We start from the raw sequence: 24,517 nt of genomic DNA on the forward strand, positions 1-24,517 counted from the left end.
GGCTTGGGACCGGCTATGTTGAGACAACATAGGCGGAGTTCCAACATGGCCACTAAGATCACCTGAATTGAGGTCTCTGATCAGTTTGTCAGGCCATGGAGACTACAGCACCTGCTCCTGACCTGCCGCTTTGCTCGTCAGACTTGGCATATCATCCTTGACTGGTTGCATATTCCGGTCCAAATTCCAAATCAGGAACCCAAAGTCATGGAGTGGTGGCTGCGCGCGAAAGAGCTCACGCTGCCGGCGAATGAGAAGGCCCTCAAGTCCATCACGCTTCTTGTACCCTGGATGTTATGGAAGCACAGGAACGCGTGTGTCTTTGACAACGCCACATCATCCATCGAATCGTTAGTGGATAGGATCAAGGATGAGACCCGATGTTGGGCAAAGGCTGGAGCCCAGGGGCTTCGGGTTGTTCTGCCCACAACCTGGGACGTCCATTGATAGTATGCATGACACTGCTCACCTCCTAGGAGGCCTGTTCTACCTTTCCCATGAAATAAAATGCAAAGGTCCTTTGTGTTTTCTCGAAAAAGTTTGTCACGTAGAGAACTTCTTGGATGCACAAACAATCATTTTTGAAGAGATAGCCATCTTGCACCAAATAGTCGTCACCTAATGGCTGTATGTGCTTTACCCAAACATGGCCAAAGTCTTCGTCACCTGCCTGGAATTTCAACCTCAAAAGAAATCAAGAGACATGCACGACAACTCAAAGCACTGGCTACTCGATTGGTTGCTCCAGATTTATGCACAATGAGATAGTTAAACCTCTCCGGATATGTTGTCCATCTTGCTATCATATGATCAACATGCTTTTGATTTCGAAAATGCTTCAAGGATTGATGTTCAGTGTAAACGATGAGCTCTTTAGGCAGCAAATAGACTTGCCATGTTTTTAAAGCTTGAAAAACTGCATACAATTCTTGTTGACAAGTACTCCATTTCTGCCTAGCTTCGCTTAACTTCTCACTAAAGAAAACAACAAGCTTCCTTTCTTGAGATAGGACAGCTCCAATGCCTACTCTATTTGCATCACACCCCAACTCAGAAGCCTTGTGGAAATCAGGTAGCACCAAGACAGGAGCTTGTGAGAGTTTTTGCTTGATCTTATTGAAATTAGCTTCAGTCGCTTCTGTCCATTGGAACTTTCCCTTCTTTAGACACTCGATAATTGGTGCCATGACAGTGCTGAAATTCTTCACAAATTGCCTGTAGAAAGTTGCAAGGCCACGAAAACTTCTTACATGTCCACTCCTTTCTTGATCCACCTGATAGTGTAGGGATTTGGATAATCATGAGTTTCAATATTTAAATGGTTCACCAAATTCTGCGAGATAAGATTCTTGCAGGTGCAATTATCAATCACCGACTTGTGCATTTGCCCTAAAATATTTTCTTCCGTTGTTTGTCATTAGGTTGTGGCGTGGAACATAGGAGACGCTGAATCACACATACCACCTGTTCACCTTTCTTCTTGACAAACCTCTTCTTACCCTGTACATCTTCAGATTCGTATTCTTCCCCATCGTCTTCATCATCATGGATAGCTGTGTTAACAAATTTCCTCAGTGGGCAACATTGACTTCTGATTCCCTTTTTCTTTTCCTTCTCTTTATTGTTCCTCATCAATACAACATTGCCTCCTCTCGCTGCATGCAAGGAATTAATGACCAAGCCGAACAGTTGCTGCGGAGAGCCTCACACATGCAGGAGAGAGGAAGTGCGTTGCTCGTGGATCTAATAGACTTAGCATAAACTCGAGATATTCACTGCATCAGTTACAGTTAGATAGTGGTGTTCTCGTCCAACATTGTATTCATCTGCTCCCTCTTTGGTCTATGTGCAAAAATTCCTGCGGCACGTATTGTGGGACGAAGGGAGTAGCAAACACCCATCCTTGCTAAGCAAGGCTAGAGTTAGGCTGGCCTAGAATCCAAGCACACCCAAAGATAGTTCCGTAAGGGTCTGGGTATTGTCAATGAGTCAAGAACGACGACTTGGTCTTTCTCGCCCAAAATGCCTAATCCAAGTCTGTCTCCCCTTACCAACGCCATAATCCTCTACGTTTACGGGCTTTTTCCAAATGGTAGTTGTCCTGATGGCAAGAATGTTTACACGAGTATGTTTCTGTTTTCCACATCTTTGCAAGCAGTTTCCAATTGTTGACACATTTTGGAAAATATTATTTTGTGTAACAGGTATAAATTTGATGACGAGCGTGTAACAAAAGAAGATACTAAAAAGGCCTTTGAAGAGCAGTATGGGGGTGAGGAAGAGGTATGTTCCATTTCACACCGATATTGAACAATTAATGTTTGTTCTACTCATCACCATCATCTACATGGCTCTCTCTTTTTGATTATGAAGTTACCTCAAATAAACCCTGGATTCAACAACACTCCATTCAAATTCACGAAGTATTCAAATGCCTACATGCTTGTATACATCCGTGAGAGTGACAAAGAGAAAATAATGTGTAATGTTGATGAGAAGGACATTGCTGAACATTTAAGGGTATGTAGAATATTATATTTCCCCCATCAGTTTTGAAAACACTACTTCATTGTGGTATATTTGAATGATGAATGTGGATTCACAGATAAGGTTGAAGAAAGAACAAGAAGAGAAAGAACATAAGAAGAAAGAAAAAGCTGAAGCCCATCTCTATACCATCATAAAGGTCAGGATCTGCTTATTGTAGTGTTCATCATAGCTTGGATTTTCCTTTTGAGTTTGTTGCTCACAGAGCTTCTTTTGAAACTGTATCCAGATTGCCCGGGATGAGGATTTAAAGGAGCAAACTGGTAAGGACATATATTTTGATCTGGTGGACCATGAAAAGGTCCGTAGCTTCCGAATACAGAAGCAATTGCCATTTAGTACTTTCAAGGTAACATGTCCCTGGAACTCCATGCAAGTTGTTATCGTTGCTAAAGATTAGTAATTTGTAATCTAACTGCTACAAACTGTTTAATAGGAGGAAGTTGCAAAGGAATATGGCATCCCAGTACAGTTTCAGCGCTTCTGGCTGTGGGCTAAGAGGCAAAACCATACATACAGACCAAATCGCCCATTGAATCCTCATGAAGAAACACAATCTGTAAGTTAAATTGTTGGAAAGTGAAGCTTTAATCTGTTATCTCATTTTGGTTGGCTTAGGTCCAGTTGACTATTCTGATCGCGGGGTTAGATCTACTATCAATGCAGTATGCTTTGCTGTGACATAATATAGAACTCTTACGAGGGGAATAACATAAACAATGTGAAAATATGTAGTCATTCCAAGGACTCGCCCAACTTCCAAATGGCGCTCATTTTTTGGATTTACCACCAACCAAACTTAAAATTACAGCAGTGTGTAGTGTGCGGATACTTGGGAAAAAGCAAGACCTTTATAGTTTGGAGTTGTTGAGTGTACAGCATTGTATAGTTTTTCTTCAGTGTGTTCTATTGTATATTTGTTCATAAATTTCGTTGCGCAAAGCTGGTTATTTCCAAGAACCAATTCAGTAGCTCAATCCAGTGTGCTTAATTGTTTAGATTACTTTAGAAAAAATTGTGAGAACAATGTAGAATCTTGTTGTGTTGCTTACATTTTGTTATCTTTCTATCAGCTTTGCTTCAATTATGTGCCAATAGTCCAATCACTATGTTTTCTTCTGCACAGGTGGGGCAACTGAGGGAGATATCAAATAAGGCACAGAATGCTGAACTGAAGCTGTTTTTGGAAGTGGAATTTGGACTGGTAACTGGAGTTGCTCGCTTCCTTTTCTGTATGTTATTTATTTTAGAGTATGTCTTGGACAGGATTCAGGTTGCTTAATTACATCTGATTACTGATGTAGGATTTGCAGCCTCTTCCTCCTCCCGAGAAGAGCAAGGAAGATATTCTTCTTTTCTTCAAACTGTACAATCCCGAAAAAGAAGTGCTTTGGTAAATTCTCTTTGAATTGCCCTCTTCACCATCCTTTCATATATATAACTGTAAATTTCCTTATGCTTACATGTTACATTCTTCAACCGGTGTAGTTTTGTGGGGCGGTTCTTTGTAAAGGCCTTGGGGAAACCTTCAGATATTTTGAGAAAACTAACTGAAATGGCTGGGTTTACCCCGGATGAAGAGATCGAGCTATATGAGGCAAGTGTTAAATCGACGATTTGATACATTTATACATTCAAAGTCAAGATGTCAAAGCTTAAAGTTTTCTCTGCTTTACTTACAATAGTCATTTTGAGGTTTATCAAGTTAAATGGTGATAACCTTACATGACGATTGTACTTGAGTCGGTTCAATTTTTAATGCAGGAAATTAAGTTTGAGCCAAATGTAATGTGCGAACATATTGACAAGAAGCTTACTTTCCGTGCTAGTCAGGTTTGTCAACAGTGTTTCTTCGATTTGAGAAATGCAGAACTCGAATTAAACTGCTTACTTATTAATTCCCCAAATTTCACAATATTGCTAGCTTGAAGATGGGGACATAGTCTGTTTCCAAAAGTCACCTAAAGCAGACAGTGGTACTCAAGTGCGCTATCCTGACGTCCCTTTGTTTTTGGAGTATGTTCATAATAGGCAGGTATAGCATAATATGCTCAACTCATTTTTCTGTTTTATATGCTATTATGCTATGTTGGTCATTCCCAGGAAAGCTTTCGAGTTACTTGCAGCTTTCTTTTTCTCTTCACTTTGACTAAGATATAATACTCCCTCCCGGTTTATAAGGCTCACGCCTATCCCTATAGATCAACAATTCGACCAATGTAATACGAATTGTATATCAGGTGGGCCTTACAAACCGGAAAGGAGGTAGTAATACCACTGTTAAGTTCCTTTGGGACGGGGATCACTATATGCCATAAAAGTTCTTGAACAATGTGTAATTGAACAATAGGTAAAACTGTGTCTATAATAGCTTGCCACAGAACTTGTTTAAGGTCGCTATATATATATATTGGCAATTTAGACCATTTGCTGTCATGGTGTCCTGGCGAGACCAATCAATGTGATTGCCAGGGTGCCTATGCATTACTGGAGTTGCTTATGTCCCTTGGTAGGAAGGGAAGGGATGTGTAGAAAGAAGCAAAGGGTGGTGGTGGTGGAAGAGAAATCTGTGACGTGAAGGCGTCGCTGGGCCAATGAAATTTCCATAGTAAATGTAAGCGAAGGGAGTAAGATCATGCAGCACTGCCCACTTGAGGCTAGTCGGAGGGTATTGTTAGGGCCATAGTTGCCTGATTCGCAATTCGTGATTCGCTACCTCATACGAATCGGATTCGCTGGGGGTATACTTCTCGGATTTGCGAATTGGAAATTGGGTTAGTGAATTGAAACATTGGAATTCGCTGAACATGTTTGTCACAAAAGATTCAAGCTTGTACAAATATGTACAAAAAAAAAGAGAAACTGAGAGACAACAAGCACTTGCTCACCGCTTGTCTAATGGGCCAAAGCTCATCAAGTGAACAGCTAGGGCAGTATGTCACTAAAATTCCCCTCGAGTTCTTCCCATCCCCTACCTTTTACAGCGTCGCCACTTCTATGCAGGCCAACATTCTCTTCCTCTCACCCTTTGTCCTTGGTCCTCAGCTCCCTTTGCCACCATTTTCTTCTTGTGCAGGCCAGGGTCCTTTTCCTCTCTCTTATCCTCTCAAGCACAGGCACGCTCAGCCCAACCCTAACCATATACCAGCTGCCGCCCTGCCCTGTTCTGCCACACTTCTCCAAACATGCATTGCTGGGTGGCTGGCGCACCGTGGGTTCCTTCCCTTCAATGAATTGGGGAGCGAATTGTAACCGGAGCGATCTCGAATTCCGATCTGAATCGATCGATCTAGATCCGTGTTCAGCGGCTTGTTAGTGAATCCGGTAACTATGGTTAGTCGTACCCACCCCCCCAAAAAAAACCATGCGAGAGGAGATGCTTGCAGGATTAGAGGGAGGCGAGGGCAATGGTAATTCTGCTGTGTCTCTCTCAAACCGATGCCCCTCCAGGTAATAGCTGCAGGGACACACAGTTGGCGAGCTGGTGGTGCTGTGACAAGAGTCACACGACTGCTTTAGACGATCTTTTGTTGATGCAACACCTGAAGGGAAAAGTGATGTTGGCATTCTAATCTTCTGTACTTGCTTTCATCAAGAAAATACTCATATGGCATGCCAACTTCTTAATCCAGCCAGCCCTAGCTGTTTCTACTCTATTTATAGAATTCCGTCAAATATTCTTAGCCAGGAAGTTATTTCTATATGAGAAAGTTATCCCGTAACTGGCCTTAGGCCAACTTGAGATAAGATATCTACTTAGAGATGATATTTGTTTAGATGTGGTTGATAGGGCACATAATTTTTTTGGTATGGAAGAATAATCGCAATCTATCTCCCGTCTACTTTATCCTCCTAATTCCATATCTAAACGCTGATCCTGATCAGCCGTGACGCCTGGCGGCATTTTGACATAATATGACTTGATATTTTTCAAGGGAAAGAAGATGAGACCATGATGCTACTCTCTCCGTCCCAAAATAAGTGTCTCAACTTTGTACTAATTCTAGTACAAAGTTGTACTAAGCTTGAGGCAGTTATTTTGGGACGGAGGGAGTATTACCTCTGATCTGTTGGCCAAGGGCATTGGCTGCGCTGAGTTTGGTTGAGTTCTGGTGGATACAAGTGATGGTGATGTGCAGATCTGCAGTGGATCAGATTTCGCCAGTCTTAGGGCAACTCCAACGCAGATCACCAAAACGTCTGCGGACAGGGATAGGGGTGGAGGCCATCCAACTGCAGGCACCAAATGTCCATTGCCAGTTTTTTTTCTGTACCCATACTACTCAAAACAATTAAAGATAAATAGCACAATCTTAAGCAATGGAAAGATAAATACTCTAATGCAACAATAATTCAAATAAAAATAGTACAACCCATAGTCATCAGAATTGTAGGAACGAACCTTTGCCTCATTGAACTTGCGGTTTTTCTTGCCTGAGCTTTGGCCTCCTTCATTCCTGTTGAACATGGACTCCCGCTCAGTGCGGGTCAGCAGCAAGTGCTCCTCGCGAGCATCACCGATTTCTCCTAGACACTCCTCATGTGCCTTCAATCGTCCAATAATCTCTTCCACCGTCATGGTTTTAAGGTCACCAAATCGTCCAATAGTTGAAGCAATTTGGAGAAACTTGTTGGTGATGGCGTGAAGGAACTTCTTGATTGCAGAAGTCTCCTCGAACTTCTCGCTGAGTGCCCTGATCTTGTTGATGATGGTCATCAACTGGGCAGCAAAATCGTTAACCGACTCCGACTCCTTCACGCGCAACCACTCAAATTCTGTCTTGAGAGTCCACGTGCTCAGATGTGCAGTATCTTCATGGCCTCCCAAATCGCCTTGGTTGTCTCCTTTTTGGCCACCAGGAAGAGCATGCCCCTTGTATCCCTTGGTAATGGCAGCCAATGCCATTTGACCCTTCTCATCCGTGGGCACTTTAGGATCTTTTGGCTCGACAGCATCCCAAACCCTTTGGGCACACATGGACACCTTCATCTTGATTGACCATGCCAAGTAGTTGCTCTGTGTGAGCATAGGGTATTGAAGGGAAACAATAGCTCCTTTATCCATACCTCACTCAAGCTAATAAACCTGGCTCTGATACCAATTTTTAGAACCACTAGCTCTAGCTCTAACAGGACTTGAGCTCTAAAGGGATGTGCTTCACACGCACGTAGACAAAGAGCTACTACTAGTAGGAAACTTTATTCGATATCTCAAGTGCTACAAGCTTAGTATTAGAAGCAGGATAATTGTCGTTTTATAGGACTATACAAACCGGCTATGGTACCTTTCCTAACAGCTAGCTGGGACAGCTCAGTGCAAGCTTTTACTACTGTCCAGGTACTACTGCTGTCTCTCTGTAGCTCAAAATCAAATAAGACTGCTTTTTACTGGTGACAGCTATTGATGAAGAACACTAGATGAGGAAATATAAAAATAAAATCGCATGTCAGACTAGCAAACATGCGCCCGTGCGTTGCACCGGGAGAAAAAATGACTACTCATACACACAGCCGATGGCATCAACAAATTCCTTGAAATCTTTCACGATGTTGCATGACAAACAACAAGATAAGTGGTGTTGTGCAAAAACATAAAGTTGGAATGATTTTTACTGTACTCAAGGTGTTTTTAATTTATTAGATAACCAAAATATCTACCTAGTCGCAGTTATCTTTTTACGCCTTTGTTGTTGTTCCTCCATAGTGATTCCCAACAAATAGCCTTTGTTGTTGTTCCTCCATAGTGATTCCCAACAAATATTGCATTAGGATAAAAATAGAGAATACATTTTAGTATTCAACGATAACTTGTGCATACGAGCATTATTTTTTCTTGCTGATGTATGCGTTTGTAATTGTAATCTAAGTCAAGATTTAATTTAGTTGCAAACATATTAGTAGTTTAGTGTTGCAAACATATTAGTAGTTTAGTGTAAATCATCGTATCTGGGTCGGTTATTGTGCATTGTGCGAAATAGAGAGGATAATTGTATACTTGTTGTCAAGGTTGTCAGAATCGTGATTTTGAATCGGATCGGAGCTTCGATGGTAGGATCGCAAATCATAGAATCTTCACTATCAGAATCGTAGAAACGTAGCTTCTAAGAACTAAAATCGTAGAGTCATAGGGGTTAGTTTGAATCGTAAAGTCATAGAATCGTATAACAGAATCGCGATTCTGACAACCTTGCTTGTTGTAACCTTTAGCATATGGTAGCTGATTGGAATAAACATCCCCTTTGATGCTAATAATAGCGTTTGTGCCAATTTAAATGGTATAGGAAGATATATAATAGTCATTTTCAAAATACCCTATATAAAGAAAGTATTAATTAAGATTGCATCCTAAATCAAATTTTAGAAATGATTAACATGCAAGATGATAGCATAATTGGAATCTACACATTTTTCTGAGAAAATTTCAAATATAATATGCTAGATTTCGAGTTAGGATTAAAAAGATACGAATGTTTTAAAAAGTATTTGAATATGCTCGATAAAAAAATTAAACAAAAAAGTGCACTCACCTGGGATCGAACCCAGGTCTATCGGGTGGAAGGGTCGCACCCTAGCCATTGGACCGCTTGCATGCTAGTAGCAGATTTGTGGGCCGCTGGCTAATAAACCTTGTTCGGTGCAGCGACTTGTAAAAAGAAAAGAAAACATTTTTTTTGACTTATGGGTGGCATAGTGGGTAATTCGTGGCAACTTCGGGGGCAAATTTCGTGACGTACCGCTAGAAGCAGTAGCCCCTTTATTATTATGTAGAGATTTGTTTGGCTGCTTATACTCTAGTGTAGTCTTTCTTTTCTTTACTCTACCTGCTGTTTCTAGAGTTCTCTAGTTATAAGTAGCTGTGAGTAAAATGGTGAATCCTAAATAATGTTTTCTACAGTGTTCCAGCTATAAGTAGAAGAATGTGAAGGCTTCCCAAAGCCCTATAAATAGAGGTCCTCAGGTCTACTTTTAGCAATCACTTCAAAAGGAGTCAGACACCCGCTTTCGACGCCGGGTGGGAGAGGGGGTAAACCACTATTCGATATCTAGCGTAGCACGTTGAAGCTGTTCCTTCAACAGTTGTGTTGTACACATTGTAGCAGCAAGGTAGAGTTGCTCCTCCACAACCTTGTGCTGCTTCAGGTGGTATTAGAGCCCCGTTAATCCATACTAGTTCTTGCTGTTCTCTTTGAAAGCGAGCTGCAGCAAGCAATGGAGCAACCGGAGAAGAGGATGGATGCTGCAGAGCAACAAATCTAAGAGATGTGTGAAGATCTTAATCGGAGATTTGACCAGCTGGTTGAGATGATAATAAAGGGTGTCCCCCCTGCTACCAATGAAGGAGATTCATCAGAAGAATTTTATCTCCCAGAAGTTGGTGAACCATTTAATGCTTGAAACCTGTGATCATCCAAATCCCTACATTATTGGACGGATCAAGAAAGGAGTGAATATGAGGATCACCGAACAATGCAACTTGCCACTTTCTTTGGGCAAGCATTATTGCTCAAATGTGTTGTGTGACGTGGTTGATATGGACGCCAACCATATTCTTGGGAGACCTTGGCAATTTGATGTGGTACTACACACAAGGGCAAGGAAAATTGTTACTCTTTCATTATTCTACCAAACAAAACTGAAGGTAATACCTCTAAGGTGGAGGGGAAAACTATGTTAACTATCTCCCATACCTCTCATGAGTTTATGGAAGACTTGAAGGAGACAGATTTATGTGCTGCACTTGTTGTAAAAGGAGAAGAGCACCTGACTGTTGAAATTCCAGCAAAGGTACGTGGTTTATTGGCTGAATTTCAGAACATACTTGGAGGGCCACAAGGCCTGCCACCGATGAGAGGAATTCAACATAGAATTGACTTAATTCTGGGAGCAAGTCTTCCTAATCTTCTACACTGTCGAAATAAGTCCAAAAGAGCATAATATATTGAAGGAGAAAGTGGAGGAATCGCTACAAAAGGGACACATTCGAGGAAGTATTAGCCCATGTGCTGTACTAGCCCTGCTCGCGCCAAAGAAAGATGGGTCTTGGCGCATGTGTACGGATAGTAGAGCCATTAACAAGATCACAGTAAGGTATAGTTTCCCTATTCCCTGTTTGGATGATATGTTGGATCAGCTTAAGAGTGTGCACAAAGCTAGATTTAAGAAGTGGATATCATCAAATCCGTATCAGACCCGGTGATGAATGGAAAACAGCCTTCAAGACAAAGGAAGGGTTGTTTGAGTGGCTAGTCATGCCATTTGGACTCTCAAATGCACCAAGTACCTTTATGCACTTGATGAATCAAGTATTTCGACCCTTCTTATCCCACTTTGTTGTGGTCTATTTCGATGACATATTGATCTATAACAAGGACGAGGAAGAATGATCACATTCGGAAGGTGCTAGAAGTACCAAGGAAAAATGAGCTCTACGTCAACTTGAAGAAATCTGTTTTCCTACAAACACAACTTCTTTTCCTAGGATTCTTCATAACATGTGACGATATTCGTGTTGATGATTTTAAGGTTGAAGCAATCCGAGAATGGCCAACTCCGAAGACCATTTCTGAGGTAAGAGGTTTTCATGGCCTTGCAATTTTGTATAGGCGATTTATGAAGAGTTTCAACACTATCATCACGCCAATTACCGATTGGGTGAAGAAGGGAAAGTTCCAATGGACAGAAGCGAGTCTAGTTTCAATGAGATCAAGCAAAAACTCTCAAAAGCTCCTGTCTTGGTGCTACCTGATTTCAACATGACTTTTGAGTTGGAGTGTGATGCAAGTGGAGTAGGCATTGGAGCTCTTCTATCTCAAGAAAGGTAGCCCATTGCTTTCTTTAGCGAGAAGTTATGCGAAGCTAGACAGAAATGGAGTACCTATCAGCAAGAAGTGTATGCCGTTTTCAGAGCCTTGAAAACTTGGGAAGTCTATTTGCTGCCTAAAGAGTTCATTGTCTATAGTGACCATCAATCCTTGAATCATTTTAGAAATCAAAAGCATGTTGATCACATGATAGCAAGAATGTTGCGGACTTGACTCTCTACCGTCCAGAAGAAGCGCTCTATGAAGATAACTCGAGCGCGAGTTCCAAACAACCAGGGGAGAATGATGAGGAACACTAGATGAGGAAAAATAAAAATAGAATCGTATGTCAGATTTGTTTGGCTACTTCTAGATGCTTCTACTCTAGTGTAGTCTTTCTTTTCTTTACCCTACCTGCTGTTTCTAGAGTTCTCGCTTTAACTTCTTGTAGTCTTTCTTTTCTTTAACTCCTCGCTTGCCAGCCTTCTTTGGTTCCTCATGAGCTTTTACAACCTTCATGAGACGCATCATCAGGAAATCGCCAAGTACCAATCCAGATTCTTCTGGGCTGGAGAGGGTGATAAGCAGAAGTACCATATGGTGAGCTGGCCCGACATTTGCAAACCCAAGGACCAGGGCGGTCTTGGGATTTTGTCCTCTCGGCGCATGAACATTGCACTCCTGACACGTTGGCTCTGGCGCATTGCTAATGGCGATGGAGGCCTTTGGCTCACCATCATCCGGAACAAGTACCTTCGGGGACAGCCACTCGCATTCTGTCAGCGCTCTGGCGGCTCCCAGTTTTGGCAAGCCGTCATCCAGCTGCTGCCTGTACTCCGCATTGGCACGTCTATCTTGGTTGGTACTGGGTCCTCGACCATGTTCTGGTTTGATCGGTGGATTGGCGACCTTCCCCTGACCACGCGATTTCCGGAGCTTTTCGCCATTGCGATCGACCCTCGGGTCTCTGTCGAGGTGGCCCTTATTGACTTAGGGCGCCTCGCCTTCCGCCGTCCCTTCGGCCTACCTGAAGTGGCCGCTTGGGATGCCCTCCTCCAGGACATCGCCCTCCTCCCGATGAACGTCGCCGACACCCCGGACGCTATCTCTTGGCGACTGGAGCCCCCCGGCTGCTTCTCCATCAAATCCCTCTACGCGGCCATCGCCCCCTCGACGGCCCACGAGCCCTTTAGTTTGATTTGGGGCATCCGCTTGCCCCTGAAAATCAGGATCTTCCCATGGCAATGGATCCGCGGCCGCCTCCCGTCCGGCGTGGAGGTCCTTAAGCGTAATGGACCTGGAGACGGGATTTGTCCCCTATGCGGCACGGTGGAGGATGCGAACCACATCTTCTTCACTTGCTCCACGGCCCAGTTTCTATGGTCGTGTTTTCGCGAGACGGTCGGTGGCCAGTGGTGCAACACCAACTTCCCTGACCTGCTTGAGATGCACGCCTCCTCACTACCGCCATATTAGATGATTATGCGTTGGGGTCCTTGCCTGGACGCTTTGGACCGTTCGCAATAAGCTTGTTATCCAGAAGGTGCCTCTTCGACGTGCTACTGACGCTATCTTTAAAATGTGTGGCTACTTGCAGCTTTGGCGGCCGCTTAGCCGCCCCCAGGACCGGGACGTCATCAACACTCTCCTCGCCGACCTTCGATCGATGGCCTTCCGCTTGGCGCCTCTGCCCCCCCCTCCCACCCCCCGAGCCCGACTAGTTGCTCTCTGCACCTCGCGTGTGCATGTTTTTTTCTGGATTTCAGGGCTTGTTGAGCTGTGCCCTCAGCATTAACCCTTGGATTCTCTTTCGTGTTAGACTGTTGTGTGTGCGTGTGTTTGAACCTTATTGGATGTTTGGCCTGGGCAGTTGCTTTATAATATAAAGCAGGGCGAAAGCCTTTTTCGGTAGAGTTCTCTAGTTATAAGTAGCTGTGAGTAGAATGGTGAGTCCTAAATAATGTTTTCTAGAGTGTTCCAGCTATAAGTAGAAGAATGTGAAGGCTTCTCAAAGACCTATAAATAGAGGTCCTCACCTCTACTTTGTAAGCAGACTATGTATCCACTACCTATAATAGAACTTGTTCTTATCTAAGATCTTGGAGCAGATCTTGTGTCCTAGGAGTTTCGGATTGAACTCCTGCTGCCCTATAGGCCTACATTCGCCTCTAGGGCAATATCTAGCGCAACACGTTTTTTTAACACAGTACAGACGCAAGCGCTCCTATACACGCACACCATACCCCTATGAGCACCTCCGAAAGACTGAGCCGGCATATCATCTTGAAATTTATGAAGTCGCCGTAGGCACCTCGTCGTCGACGGGAACGTCTCCTCCCACTGAATGTGCATCGCCGGAAATCCTGAAATAAATCCAGGAATAAATGCGAGCACCAGGGCTTGAACCCTGATGGCCGGGGGATACCATAGTCCCTCTAACCATCCAACCACAGGTTGGTTCGCTCTAGCGCAGCACGTTGAAGCTGTTCCCTTCAACAGTTGTGTTGTACACGTTGTAGCAGCAAGGTGGAGTTGCTCCTCCACAACCTTGTGCTGCTTCAGCTATTCCCTCTTATATTATGGGACGGAGGGAGTACATTCTCTATCCTTGAGAGTCTAGCTGCTGCTCCTTGCTGACATGCATTGTTAGCTTTGCATGCCATGATACAACATCTACATAACTGATCATGACAAGATTAATGCTCACAATGTTGACCAACTTATGGGCAAGGAAAATCTCAACCAAAATCTTGGGTAGCCAAATTTTTGTAAGGCAAACTTTGGGCACATACCGAGCACACCCTTAGTTCACCCGGAAATTTTGCTTGCTTTTGTTCTCTACCTGTTTTTCTTGAGTTATTCTCTTTCTGATGCTTGTTTACATTTGATTTGTCACAACATGGTATGGACCTGGACGGCATGACTAGTTTCTCTGACAGCTTTTGTTTACTGTGTTGTATTTTATATTTGTCTGAGTAGCTATTCTGTTTATTGCAGGTTGTGCACTTTCGGTCGTTGGAGAAACCAAAGGATGATGAATTTTGTTTGGAATTGTGAGGGATTTTCCAAACGTGTTTGTCTATTTATTTAAAATGTCAATTAACTCATTATCTCATATTTTTATTTATTTGTTTTCTCATGCGTTAAGGTCAAAGCTTCACACATACGATGATGTTGTTGAGAGAGTTGCCCACCAGCTTGGGTTGGATGATCCAGCGAAAATTCGCCTTACATCCCATAACTGCTATTCACAGCAGCCTAAACCGCAACCCATCAGATATCAGGGTGTGGAGCATTTATTGGACATGCTCGTCCACTATAATCAGGTTAACCCTTTCACTTGTTTTTTTTTCCAGTATGAGCATGTTTTCAGCATAACGATAATGCAGAATGCATATCCATTAAAGATACTTACTGTATGATACAGACGTCTGACATCTTGTATTACGAAGTATTGGATATTCCTTTGCCGGAATTGCAGTTCCTTAAAACCCTTAAAGTTGCATTCCACCATGCTACAAAGGAGGAGGTTTTTTCACTGAAATCATTTGAGATATTGTTTATTTATCCTCGGATGCGAAATGAACTTTCTTATGAGATATTCTTTGTTTAGGTTGTCATTCACAGCATCAGGCTTCCTAAGAACAGCACCATTGCTGATGTGATAATTGACTTGAAAACTAAGGTTATTACTTATACAGCCCTTTTCTGTCCTTTCCTGAATTCTTTTTTAGTTTCTTGTTGCACATTTACAATATTGGAACTGAGATACACCAATTGATTGTTCTTGGATATATTCATAAGGAGTCTTTTGGGCTTTGGGGTGCATGTCTAACTTCCTGAGAGGTAGGTGACATCGGGAGATCACAATCATTCATGATTGGAGGCTGATTTTGTTTAGCAGGAAATTTAGCCAGCTGCATTTTTTGTTGCGGATTCAATTTGGGTGAGATTACTTAATATATGCTCCCTCTATTCCAAAATTTGTGAAGAAGTATATGAATCGAGCATGTACGAATAACATTGTTGTATTTGTCTTGCAAAGTGTTTTATGTCGCCGCTCACTATTATAAGATGTTTTAGATATTTCACTATGTACTAGATACAGACTGAAATGAGTGATGTCTACATACATTCGATTTAGAAAAAGTTAGAACATCTTATAATAGTGAACAGAGGGAGCACTAATTTGTAGGCATATTTTAAATAAAAATTATAGTCAAAATCATGAATTAAAACTGTGAAAAGTAAAAGCACTTAGATTTTGGAACCGTGGGATTATGCAGTTAGATGTGTAAAGACCCCCTACATGTATACCTTTTAGTAGATGTCTCAGTTAAGTCAAGTCTAGTCATACTTGCTTCTTGTTAGGAATATGCAATTTGTATTCCCATGAGGCCATAGGCCGATATATATACATGTACAGGTGTGGAACATATGCAGGAAACCCCTTATACAACGGGATAAATACAAAGGGGTACATGACTTATATTATAACTCTAACACCCCCCCTCAAACTCATGGTGGATGAACAACACTGAGTTTGGAGAGATAAAAGCCATGTTGTGCTCTAGTCTGGGCCTTCGTCAGGAAATCCGCCAACTGTAACTCGGAAGGCACATACTGAAGAGCAATAACCTGATCCTGCACACCAGCGCGCACATAGAAAGCATCAACACCAATATGCTTGGTGAGCTCATGCTTCACAGGATCGCGCGCAATGCTGATAGCACCTGTACTGTCAGATAAGAGCAGAGTCGGTGTAGTGACGGAAACACCAAAATCCTGAAGTAACCACCGTAACCAAGTCACCTCTGCCGTCAAAAGAGCCATTGCTCGCAACTCAGCCTCGGCACTCGAACGGGAAACTGCAAGCTGTTTCTTCGTCTTCCAGGCAATGAGAGAACCACCAAGAAAAACACAGTAAGCAGAAAGTGAACGGCGATCTGAAGGATCACTAGCCCACGTAGCATCCGAATAGGCCTGAAGCTGTAAAGAACTGGAGCGAGGAAAGAATAGACGGTGAGAGATCGTGCCTCGAAGATATCGGAGAACACGAAGGAGATGACTATAGTGAACCGAGGTGGGAGCAGAGACAAACTGACTCAGAATATGAACCGGATAAGAGATGTCTGGACGAGTGACAGCTAGATAGACAAGACTGCCAACAAGATGACGATAACGCGTCGGGTCAGGGAGAGGATCACCATCAGTAGCACGGAGGTGAACATTGAGCTCCATAGGAGTCTCAACAACGCGCTCGTCAGTAAGAGCAGCACGAGCAAGAAGATCTTGGATATACTTTTCCTGGGATATAAAAAAGCCATCAGAGGTAGAAGAGACTTCAATCCCAAGAAAGTAGCGAAGAGGTCCAAGATCAGACATAAGAAACTGCTCACTAAGACGGGCCTTTACAAAGGCAATATACTCGGGGTCATCCCCCGTGATGATCATGTCATCAACATAGAGAAGAAGAAGAGTCCGACCACGAGGAGAAAGGTGAATAAACAATGCTGGATCATGAGCACTTGCTGAAAAACCAGCAGCAGTGATCACAGAGGCAAAGCGCTCAAACCAGGCGCGGGGGGCTTGCTTAAGGCCATAGAGAGAGCGACGAAGACGACATACCATGCCATCAGGAACAGAATACCCATGTGGTGGCTGCATGTACACCTCCTCACGCAGCTCACCATTAAGAAAGGCATTCTTACCATCAAGCTGAGATATAGACCAGTGGCGTGCAGAGGCAACGACAAGAAGTGTACGAATAGTGGTCATATGGGCCACAGGAGCAAAAGTCTCGTCATAATCACGACCGTGCTCCTGCTGAAAACCACGAGCCACAAGACGAGCTTTGTGACGCTCAAGAGAACCATCGGAGCGAGTCTTAACCTTGTAGACCCACTTACAAGTGATCGGACGGACTCCGGGAGGAAGAGAAACAAGATCCCAGGTACCAGTGCGTTCAAGAGCAGCAATCTCCTCTGGCATCGCAAACTGCCATTCAGGATGAACAACAGCCTGACGGTAAGAAGTCGGCTCAAGAACAGCAGCACCAGCGGTGGGAAATCCAAAGCGATCAACAGGCGGACGAGGACGAGAACGCAAGCCATAAGTAGGCTGAGAGGAAGATGACGACTCATCCACAGAGGCATCGATTGGTCGTGGACGACGAGTGTAATGCTGAGGAAAAGATGGAATAATAGAAGGAGGAATCGTCAAGGTAGAATCGGGGGGTGGCGACGAAGAAGTCACCGGAGATGAAGGTGTAGAATCCAGTGACATGCTAGAGGTGGCATGCTAGGCGAGGAGACCGGGGAGGATGGTGGCTGCAAATCAACTAGAGGTGGAGAAGGAGAGGAAGTGGAACGGAGAGGTACAGGCTCGACGAGGGTGATAGGTGAGTCAGGAAAAGTGAGGAAAGAGATATCATGCACTGAAAAAGTCGAGGAAGATGGGCGTGGGTAGAAGGGACGAGACTCATCAAAAGTCACGTCTCGAGAGATACGCATCCGACGACCGATAGGATCCCAACAACGATAGCCCTTATGCTCATCACTGTAGCCTAAGAAGACACTCAACAGACTGAGCGGTCAGTTTGGTGCGTTCGCGAGGGGCAAGAAGAACATAGCAAACACAACCAAACGAGCGAAGCATTGAATAATCGGGAGAACGATCAAAAAGTCGCTCGAAAGGAACACCACCCTGTAGAGCAGCGGAAGGCTGTATATTGATAAGATAGGTGGATGTGGAGACGACCTCAGCCCAAAAATGAGGCGGGAGAGAGGCAGCAATCATCAATGCATGAGCCGTCTCAAGAAGATGTCGATGCTTTCGCTCAGCCACACCATTCTGAGCATGAGCACCAGGACAAGAGAATTGAGAGAGAGTCCCTTGCTCAGCAAGAACACCACGCAACATCTTAGAGATATACTCGCCAGCGGAGTCAGCACGAAAAACACGAATGGGTGAAGAGAACTGAGTATGAACCATGGTAGCAAAATGCTTATAAATAGACAACACCTCAGAACGAGAAGTCATGAAATAAAGCCATGTGTAACGAGAGAAATCATCTATGAAAATAATATAGTATTTATGACCACCTTTCGAAGCAAAAGGGGCCGGACCCCATACATCAGAATGGACTAAATCGAAAGGACGCTTGGACACTGACTCACTATGTGAATATGGTAACTGAATCTGCTTGCCAAGACGACAACCCTGACACTCTAAAGAGACATCTCCTGAGACAGACCCCAGAAGACCTCGACGAACTAAAGAAGACAACCGAGAACCACACAGATGACCAAGTTGATGATGCCACTGCTGGAAGGAACCAGTAACGGAGGCGACAGAAGCGGAAGAACTGGCGATGGTGGTGGCAGCGGAAGGAACATGAAGCTAGTCCAACTCCCAAAGACCCTGAGAATCACGGCGGCGAGGGCCAGCCCCAACCAGAGTGTGCGTGCGACGGTCCTGGACAGAACAAGAGTCAACGTCAAGGATGACGCGACAACCAGAATCAGTAAGTTGACCAGCAGAAAACAGATTCATGGTAAGTCGAGGAACATGAGCAACATCAGGAACAGAATAAGGAGTGGTAAGATTGCCTCTACTGGCAACAGAAAGTGGAGTACCATCAGCAGTGAAGACATGAACAGGAGAATCCAGTGATCGAAGAGAGGACAAAGTGAAAGAATGAGAAGACATATGAAAAGAAGCTCCAGAGTCCAGAACCCATGGGGATGTACCTGACTGTGTAGAGGGTGATTGCTCAGTGCGGGAAGCATCAGTTACAGAACCAGCAGTACCTGTCGAGGAAGAACCTGAAGCCGCGAGCAGACGCTTAAGTCTCAGAATATCCTGGTCAGTCAAAGCAATGGCTGAAGCTGTCGAGGTAGATGACGAAAGTCCCTGAAGATGATGATCGCGCCTTGCGCAGGTGTTTCTTCTTCGTGTAGCACTGAGACTCAAGATGACCATCATTGTTGCAATAGTCGCAATGTGGACGGGGGCGACCTGAGCCTCCAGAAGGAGTGGGCAAGAGCGGCGGAGCACTCGAGCGAGAAGGGGTCGGTGCAGCAGGTGGCGTAGGAGCACGGGTAGCGAGCACAAAGGGAACCTCCAGCAAACTAGCAGCATGTAAGCGAGTCTCCTCAGCACGAATCTCAGAAAGCGCCTCCATGAGAGAAATACGGCCACGAGCAAACAACTGAGCACGCCGGGGCTCAAACTCCTTACGGAGCCGAGACAGGAACTCATAGACGCGATGAAACTCCAAATTGGCCTGGACAGCCTGGCAACAGGGGCAGGTACGACAACCAGCACTGCGGAGAGAATCAAGCTGGCGCCGGATAGCAGAACTCTGTGCATAGAAGTCATCAACAGTAGAGTCACCCTGCTGAAGAGCATGCTCCTGACGGACCACAGAAAGGTATAAGGCATCACCAGAGGGCTGATAGCGCTGACGAAGACGGGTCCACATCTCAAAGACAGTAGGAAGACCCAGAAACTCAGAAGCAAACTGAGGCAGAACACTAGCAGTGAGAACAGCTGCAGCACGAGCATCATCATCAAGCCACTGGGTGTAAACAGACAGAGCACCATGATACGTCTGAAGAGCCTCCTCATAAGCCAAAACCCTCTCATCATAAGCACGATCAGCAGCCTCATCAGCAAGCTTAGCCGCATCCTTGGCGGCCTGATTAGCATCCGGAGGAAGAACCGGTGGAGTCGGCGGAATAGGAGCCACCGGAGGAACCGGACGTGGCGGACAGCAGACCTCGCCAAAAAGAACACCCCAGAGACGGATGCCACGCATGTGAATGCGCATGAAGTCAGTGAACTCAGTGTAGTTAGTACCATCGAAGATCACCGGACAGCGAGGGACAGCAACATAGCCCGATGCAGCAGACATTTTTTTTAGGCAGAGAGTAGCGGGAGCAGGAGATCAGGGCCCCGTCGCTTGGGGCTGGCTGGGAACGAGACTGCAGCCTTGTCGAAGCGGTCGTCCGGGAAGTAGATCGTGGAGCCCTCGAACCCCTCGAACTGCGCCACCTCGATGGATCTGGAGCGGTCGGCCGGAAGTAGATCAATGGATCGATGGGAAGCGGTCGTACGGGAGCTGCTGACGGGATTGATGGGAAGCGGTCGTACGGGAGCTGCTGACGGGATCGATGGATCTGGAGCAGCCTTGTCCACCGTCGGCTCGGGGCGCGGGGATGAAGCGGTCGTCCGGAAGGAGATCGCTCGGGATCGCTTGGGCGGACCTGCAGATGAGACGGGACAGCGACGGCCCAAGAGCAGGGTTGACCTGCGGTGGTGAAGGCACCGGAGAGCAGCGCCGGCCAAGAGATGAAGGGCGGCGGCTGTGTGGACGGGAGATTGGATCGAGAGCACGAGTTGCGCGTGCTAAAAAAAGAAACCCTAAGGCTCTAATACCATGTTAGGAATATGCAACTTGTATTCCCATGAGGCCATAGGCCGATATATATACATGTACAGGTGTGGAACATATGCAGGAAACCCCTTATACAACGGGATAAATACAAAGGGGTACATGACTTATATTATAACTCTAACACTTCTGTCCCTCAAACACATGGTCACGCCTATTTGATTTTTTGGTTCTCACTTAAACCTTTGCCATTTAGCTTCTACAAGAAAGGGAAGCTGCCTTTTATCTTTACGACCATTGCGATCTACTGTAGGTTATACAACTGCAAAGTGGTGTGTTTCTGCGGATGGTTTGTCCAATAAGAACCATTTCTAAACCTTGTACTACTAATCAACAGGTTGATCTATCCAGTCCCACTGCCGAGCTACGCGTGCTAGAGGTCTTTTACCACAAGATCTATAAGGTATGTATTTGAAATCATGTGCTAGTCTTCTATTTCATGTCTTCCTGAAAAAGAGCTTTATTGTTCTTGAGGTTTCTTTAGCCTTCAGAAGTAAAATCTTTGAACTACTAACGAATGCCCTTTGAAAATGTTTCAGCAGTTAAATACTCCCTATGATCCATATTAATTGACGCAACTTTAGTACAAAGTTGTACTACGGCTGCGGCAATTAATTTGGATCGGTGGGAGTATCATTTTTTCCATATATCATTGTAGCTATTACTAATTATGTTTTTGTAGATCTTTCCACTTCACGAGAAGATAGAGAATATAAATGATCAGTACTGGACGCTACGTGCTGAAGAGGTATGTAAGACTAATGATGTTATATGTCATACCTCTTTTACATCTTTGATATCATATATTTTAGTTTTACTTGGTGATTGTCATCTCGTGAGAACTTAGGGCATCTCCAACGCGGTTCCTCAAACAAACCACATCAAATGTCCGCGAACATTCTGCTGGGCAGCGGCCGTCCAACCCAATCCCTCAAACAAGATGGACACTGAACGGAATCATCACTAGTTCGTAGTTTTCTACACCAAGCGGAATCATACAACACAAAGATCCTTAGAAAACAACTAACAATTACTCCTACTCCCTGACGTTGAGGTCGATAGCCCCCGTGCCAGAGCTGCCGACGTGTGCCTCTTTGGCATTGTTGTCGTGCTGCTCCGATGCCTCATTGTCCTCGGTATCAAGCTCCTCGAAGAGCCAGGTCTGCTGTGCTTTGTTGATGCGGAGCTGGCAGGGCTCACAGTCGATCGTGCCAGCACTTTGCACGGCGAGCACCGCCTAGTTCTCGTCGACGACTTCCGGTTTCGTCAGGAGCTCTGCCATGGCTGCGGCATCCGCGCGCTTCACATTCGGTTGATCGACCACCGCAAGAGCGCCTAGTGCCACATGGTGAAGAGACCGTCCACCACGCTCCTCGCGGCCTCGATGCCCATCGCCTCCTCCGCTGCTGGCCCCTCTCCGTGGTCCTATACCATCTCCATGCTAGAGCTTGGTTCGGACAGCTTGGAGGTTGGCCCGCCGCAACGCGGGCTTTCCGGTGTTCGTCCACTATGCGGACCTTCGCTGTGATTTCGGCGCGACACTCCATTGTCAACATCTTGTACCCAGTGATCTTGGTGTGGACCATGGTGACAGCGGCCGTCGGGAATGTTGATGTGGAGGTCGAGGGCTTTGCTACGAGCGGCGCCGCAGACGAGTTGAAATGAGAGAAATGGGATGCTGGCTAGGGTTTGGATGATCTCCGAGCGGCTTTTAATAGCTGGGGTAGGCTTCTTGGGTGGCTTGTCAGCTAACTGGCCATGATTGCTGCTGGCGGAGCGGCGAAGGATCAATGCGGGTAGGCGGGTGGCCGGTGAAGCCGGTGTGAATGTGGAGGCTTCTGGAGTCTGATAGGGTTTTTTGGGGTGGGACCGGGTTGTTGGATGCCGACATGGCGGATGTTCGAATTCCCTCATAGCTCCCCCTGATTTGGGGCTGGCCTTGGGGATTTTGGACGTGCGGACTGGCCCGGCCCGATTTGGTTAGTCATGTTGGAGGATTAAAAGTGTCTGGACTGTTCGGCCTGGACATTTTGGTGGTGGTTTGGCGTGCCGTGATGGAGATGCCCTTAAGTTCCAAGTGTCATCCATTCCCTGATTTCTTACTGTACATTTTCCTGTACCTGCTGTGATTAATTTATGTGCTTTTTTAGTCCTCATATCTATTTATACCCATTTTCATAGGTTCCAGAGGAGGAGAAAAATCCCAGTCAGAATGATCGCTTAATCCATGTTTATCACTTCGCGAAAGATCCTCTTCAGAATCAAGTATTGCACTTTCGTATTAATGACAGCATATATTTATGACATTCTTATCCAATCAGGTGACACCGTTGTTGTGACCAACAGCAGATTCAGAATTTTGGAGATCCTTTTTTTCTTGCCATCCGTGAAGGTGAGACTTTAGCGGAAGTAAAGGGCCGCATACAGAGAAAACTCCAGGTCCCTGATGAAGAATTCTCCAAGGTGATCTTATTTGTTTCTTACTCCCTCCGTTCCTAAATATTTGTCTTTTTAGAGATTTCAAATGGACTACCACATACGGATGTATATAGACATATTTTAGAGTGTAGATTCACTCATTTTGCTCCGTATGTAGTCACTTGTTGAAATCTCTAGAAAGACAAATATTTAGGAACGGAGGGAGTAGATGCGATATAAAAGTTACTTTTTTTCCCTTCATACTGATATTGTAAATTAAACACAAATGTTAGAACCAGCACCGATTTTGTAGCCAGTTGGTTGTGCTATAGTGAACTGAGAATAGTTTACGTATCTTACTTTACTCTCAAAGTTGATTAGTAATATGCTAAATCAATAAATAAAGCACTGCTGTCTGCTATCATAATAAAACGGGTGGTGATTGGCGCTGAAAGCACTGTAGATCTTAATCTTATAGAAGGGGCTGTGAAGTATTGCTTAAGCTTCATGTCCTGTCTGCATCCTTGGTTTTACTGTCTACCTGGAGTTGCATTGCATCGTAGTATGAATATATAGTACAGCTACTGAACTAATATACCTATTCATGCTTATGTCTTCAGTGGAAATTTGCATTCATATCTATGAATCGGCCAGACTACCTACAAGATTCTGATGTTGTATCTGCTCGTTTCCAGGTAAACTGGTGATTTTGCCCTACATGCTTCTATAGTTCTGCCCATACATTTGTTTTCGGTGGTTTCTGACTTCTTTTGGTTTCTACAGAGGAGAGATGTCTATGGAGCTTGGGAACAATATCTTGGGCTGGAGCATACTGACACTGCACCAAAAAGGGCCTATACAGCCAATCAGGTATGCAGTTGCTTTGCTGGGAAGTGAACTTACCAAACTTTGGATGTCAAATTTTACCTTTAGTCATGCTTGGGCTTAATATGCTGCAGCCATGCTTTGTTATCTCTGTATCGGAGCTTCCCTTGCTATTACAGGATTTTGTGCAAAGCTTTGCATTTTTGTCAAACAGTATTTCTTCCCTTGCTATTACCAAGGCTACACAGTATATGCTGCCACAGCCCTATACTGTGTAGCCTTGGTACCAGGTCCCGTCCTGAGATTTCAGGGGCCCAGGGCGAAACTATAATCCTGGGCTTTTAATGTAAACATCAATGTATTAATCAATATATGTATGTATGAATTGTTACCAGTAAACACGTAGAGTGCATCCAAAAGCAACATTCATATCAAATAATTTACACGTGCTTGGTACCCATCAAGACTA

At 44.7% G+C, this 24,517-nt stretch overlaps 1 protein-coding gene and 1 pseudogene across 8 annotated transcripts in view; one reads left to right on the forward strand and one right to left on the reverse strand.

Moving 5' to 3' along the window:
- The window catches only part of LOC125551417 (ubiquitin C-terminal hydrolase 12), a 44,134-nt gene that overhangs the window by 18,365 nt on the left and 1,252 nt on the right, over window positions 1-24,517 (forward strand). For 3 of the 8 annotated variants that reach the window (XM_048714666.2, XM_048714667.2, XM_087518139.1), the window contains exons 12-31: window positions 2,205-2,283; window positions 2,374-2,520; window positions 2,606-2,686; window positions 2,777-2,896; window positions 2,984-3,106; window positions 3,674-3,751; window positions 3,852-3,940; window positions 4,036-4,144; window positions 4,312-4,380; window positions 4,472-4,582; window positions 14,346-14,401; window positions 14,497-14,674; window positions 14,776-14,877; window positions 14,962-15,033; window positions 21,143-21,208; window positions 21,488-21,553; window positions 22,987-23,070; window positions 23,152-23,268; window positions 23,844-23,918; window positions 24,007-24,093. In XM_048714666.2, the coding sequence (XP_048570623.1) occupies window positions 2,205-2,283; window positions 2,374-2,520; window positions 2,606-2,686; window positions 2,777-2,896; window positions 2,984-3,106; window positions 3,674-3,751; window positions 3,852-3,940; window positions 4,036-4,144; window positions 4,312-4,380; window positions 4,472-4,582; window positions 14,346-14,401; window positions 14,497-14,674; window positions 14,776-14,877; window positions 14,962-15,033; window positions 21,143-21,208; window positions 21,488-21,553; window positions 22,987-23,070; window positions 23,152-23,268; window positions 23,844-23,918; window positions 24,007-24,093 (1,909 nt within the window). Of the gene's footprint in view, window positions 1-2,204; window positions 2,284-2,373; window positions 2,521-2,605; window positions 2,687-2,776; window positions 2,897-2,983; window positions 3,107-3,673; window positions 3,752-3,851; window positions 3,941-4,035; window positions 4,145-4,311; window positions 4,381-4,471; window positions 4,583-14,345; window positions 14,402-14,496; window positions 14,675-14,775; window positions 14,878-14,961; window positions 15,034-21,142; window positions 21,209-21,487; window positions 21,554-22,986; window positions 23,071-23,151; window positions 23,269-23,843; window positions 23,919-24,006; window positions 24,094-24,182; window positions 24,498-24,517 lie in introns of those variants that run through there. The other 5 variants (XM_048714661.2, XM_087518138.1, XM_048714664.2 and 2 more) reach the window with 4 other exon arrangements.
- On the reverse strand, window positions 19,045-20,265 carry LOC147975381 (uncharacterized; annotated as a pseudogene).

The sequence above is a fragment of the Triticum urartu genome, chromosome 4A (assembly GCF_056163025.1).
Source record: "Triticum urartu cultivar PI428250 chromosome 4A, HENAU_Tu73, whole genome shotgun sequence".
NCBI lineage: Eukaryota > Viridiplantae > Streptophyta > Magnoliopsida > Poales > Poaceae > Triticum > Triticum urartu.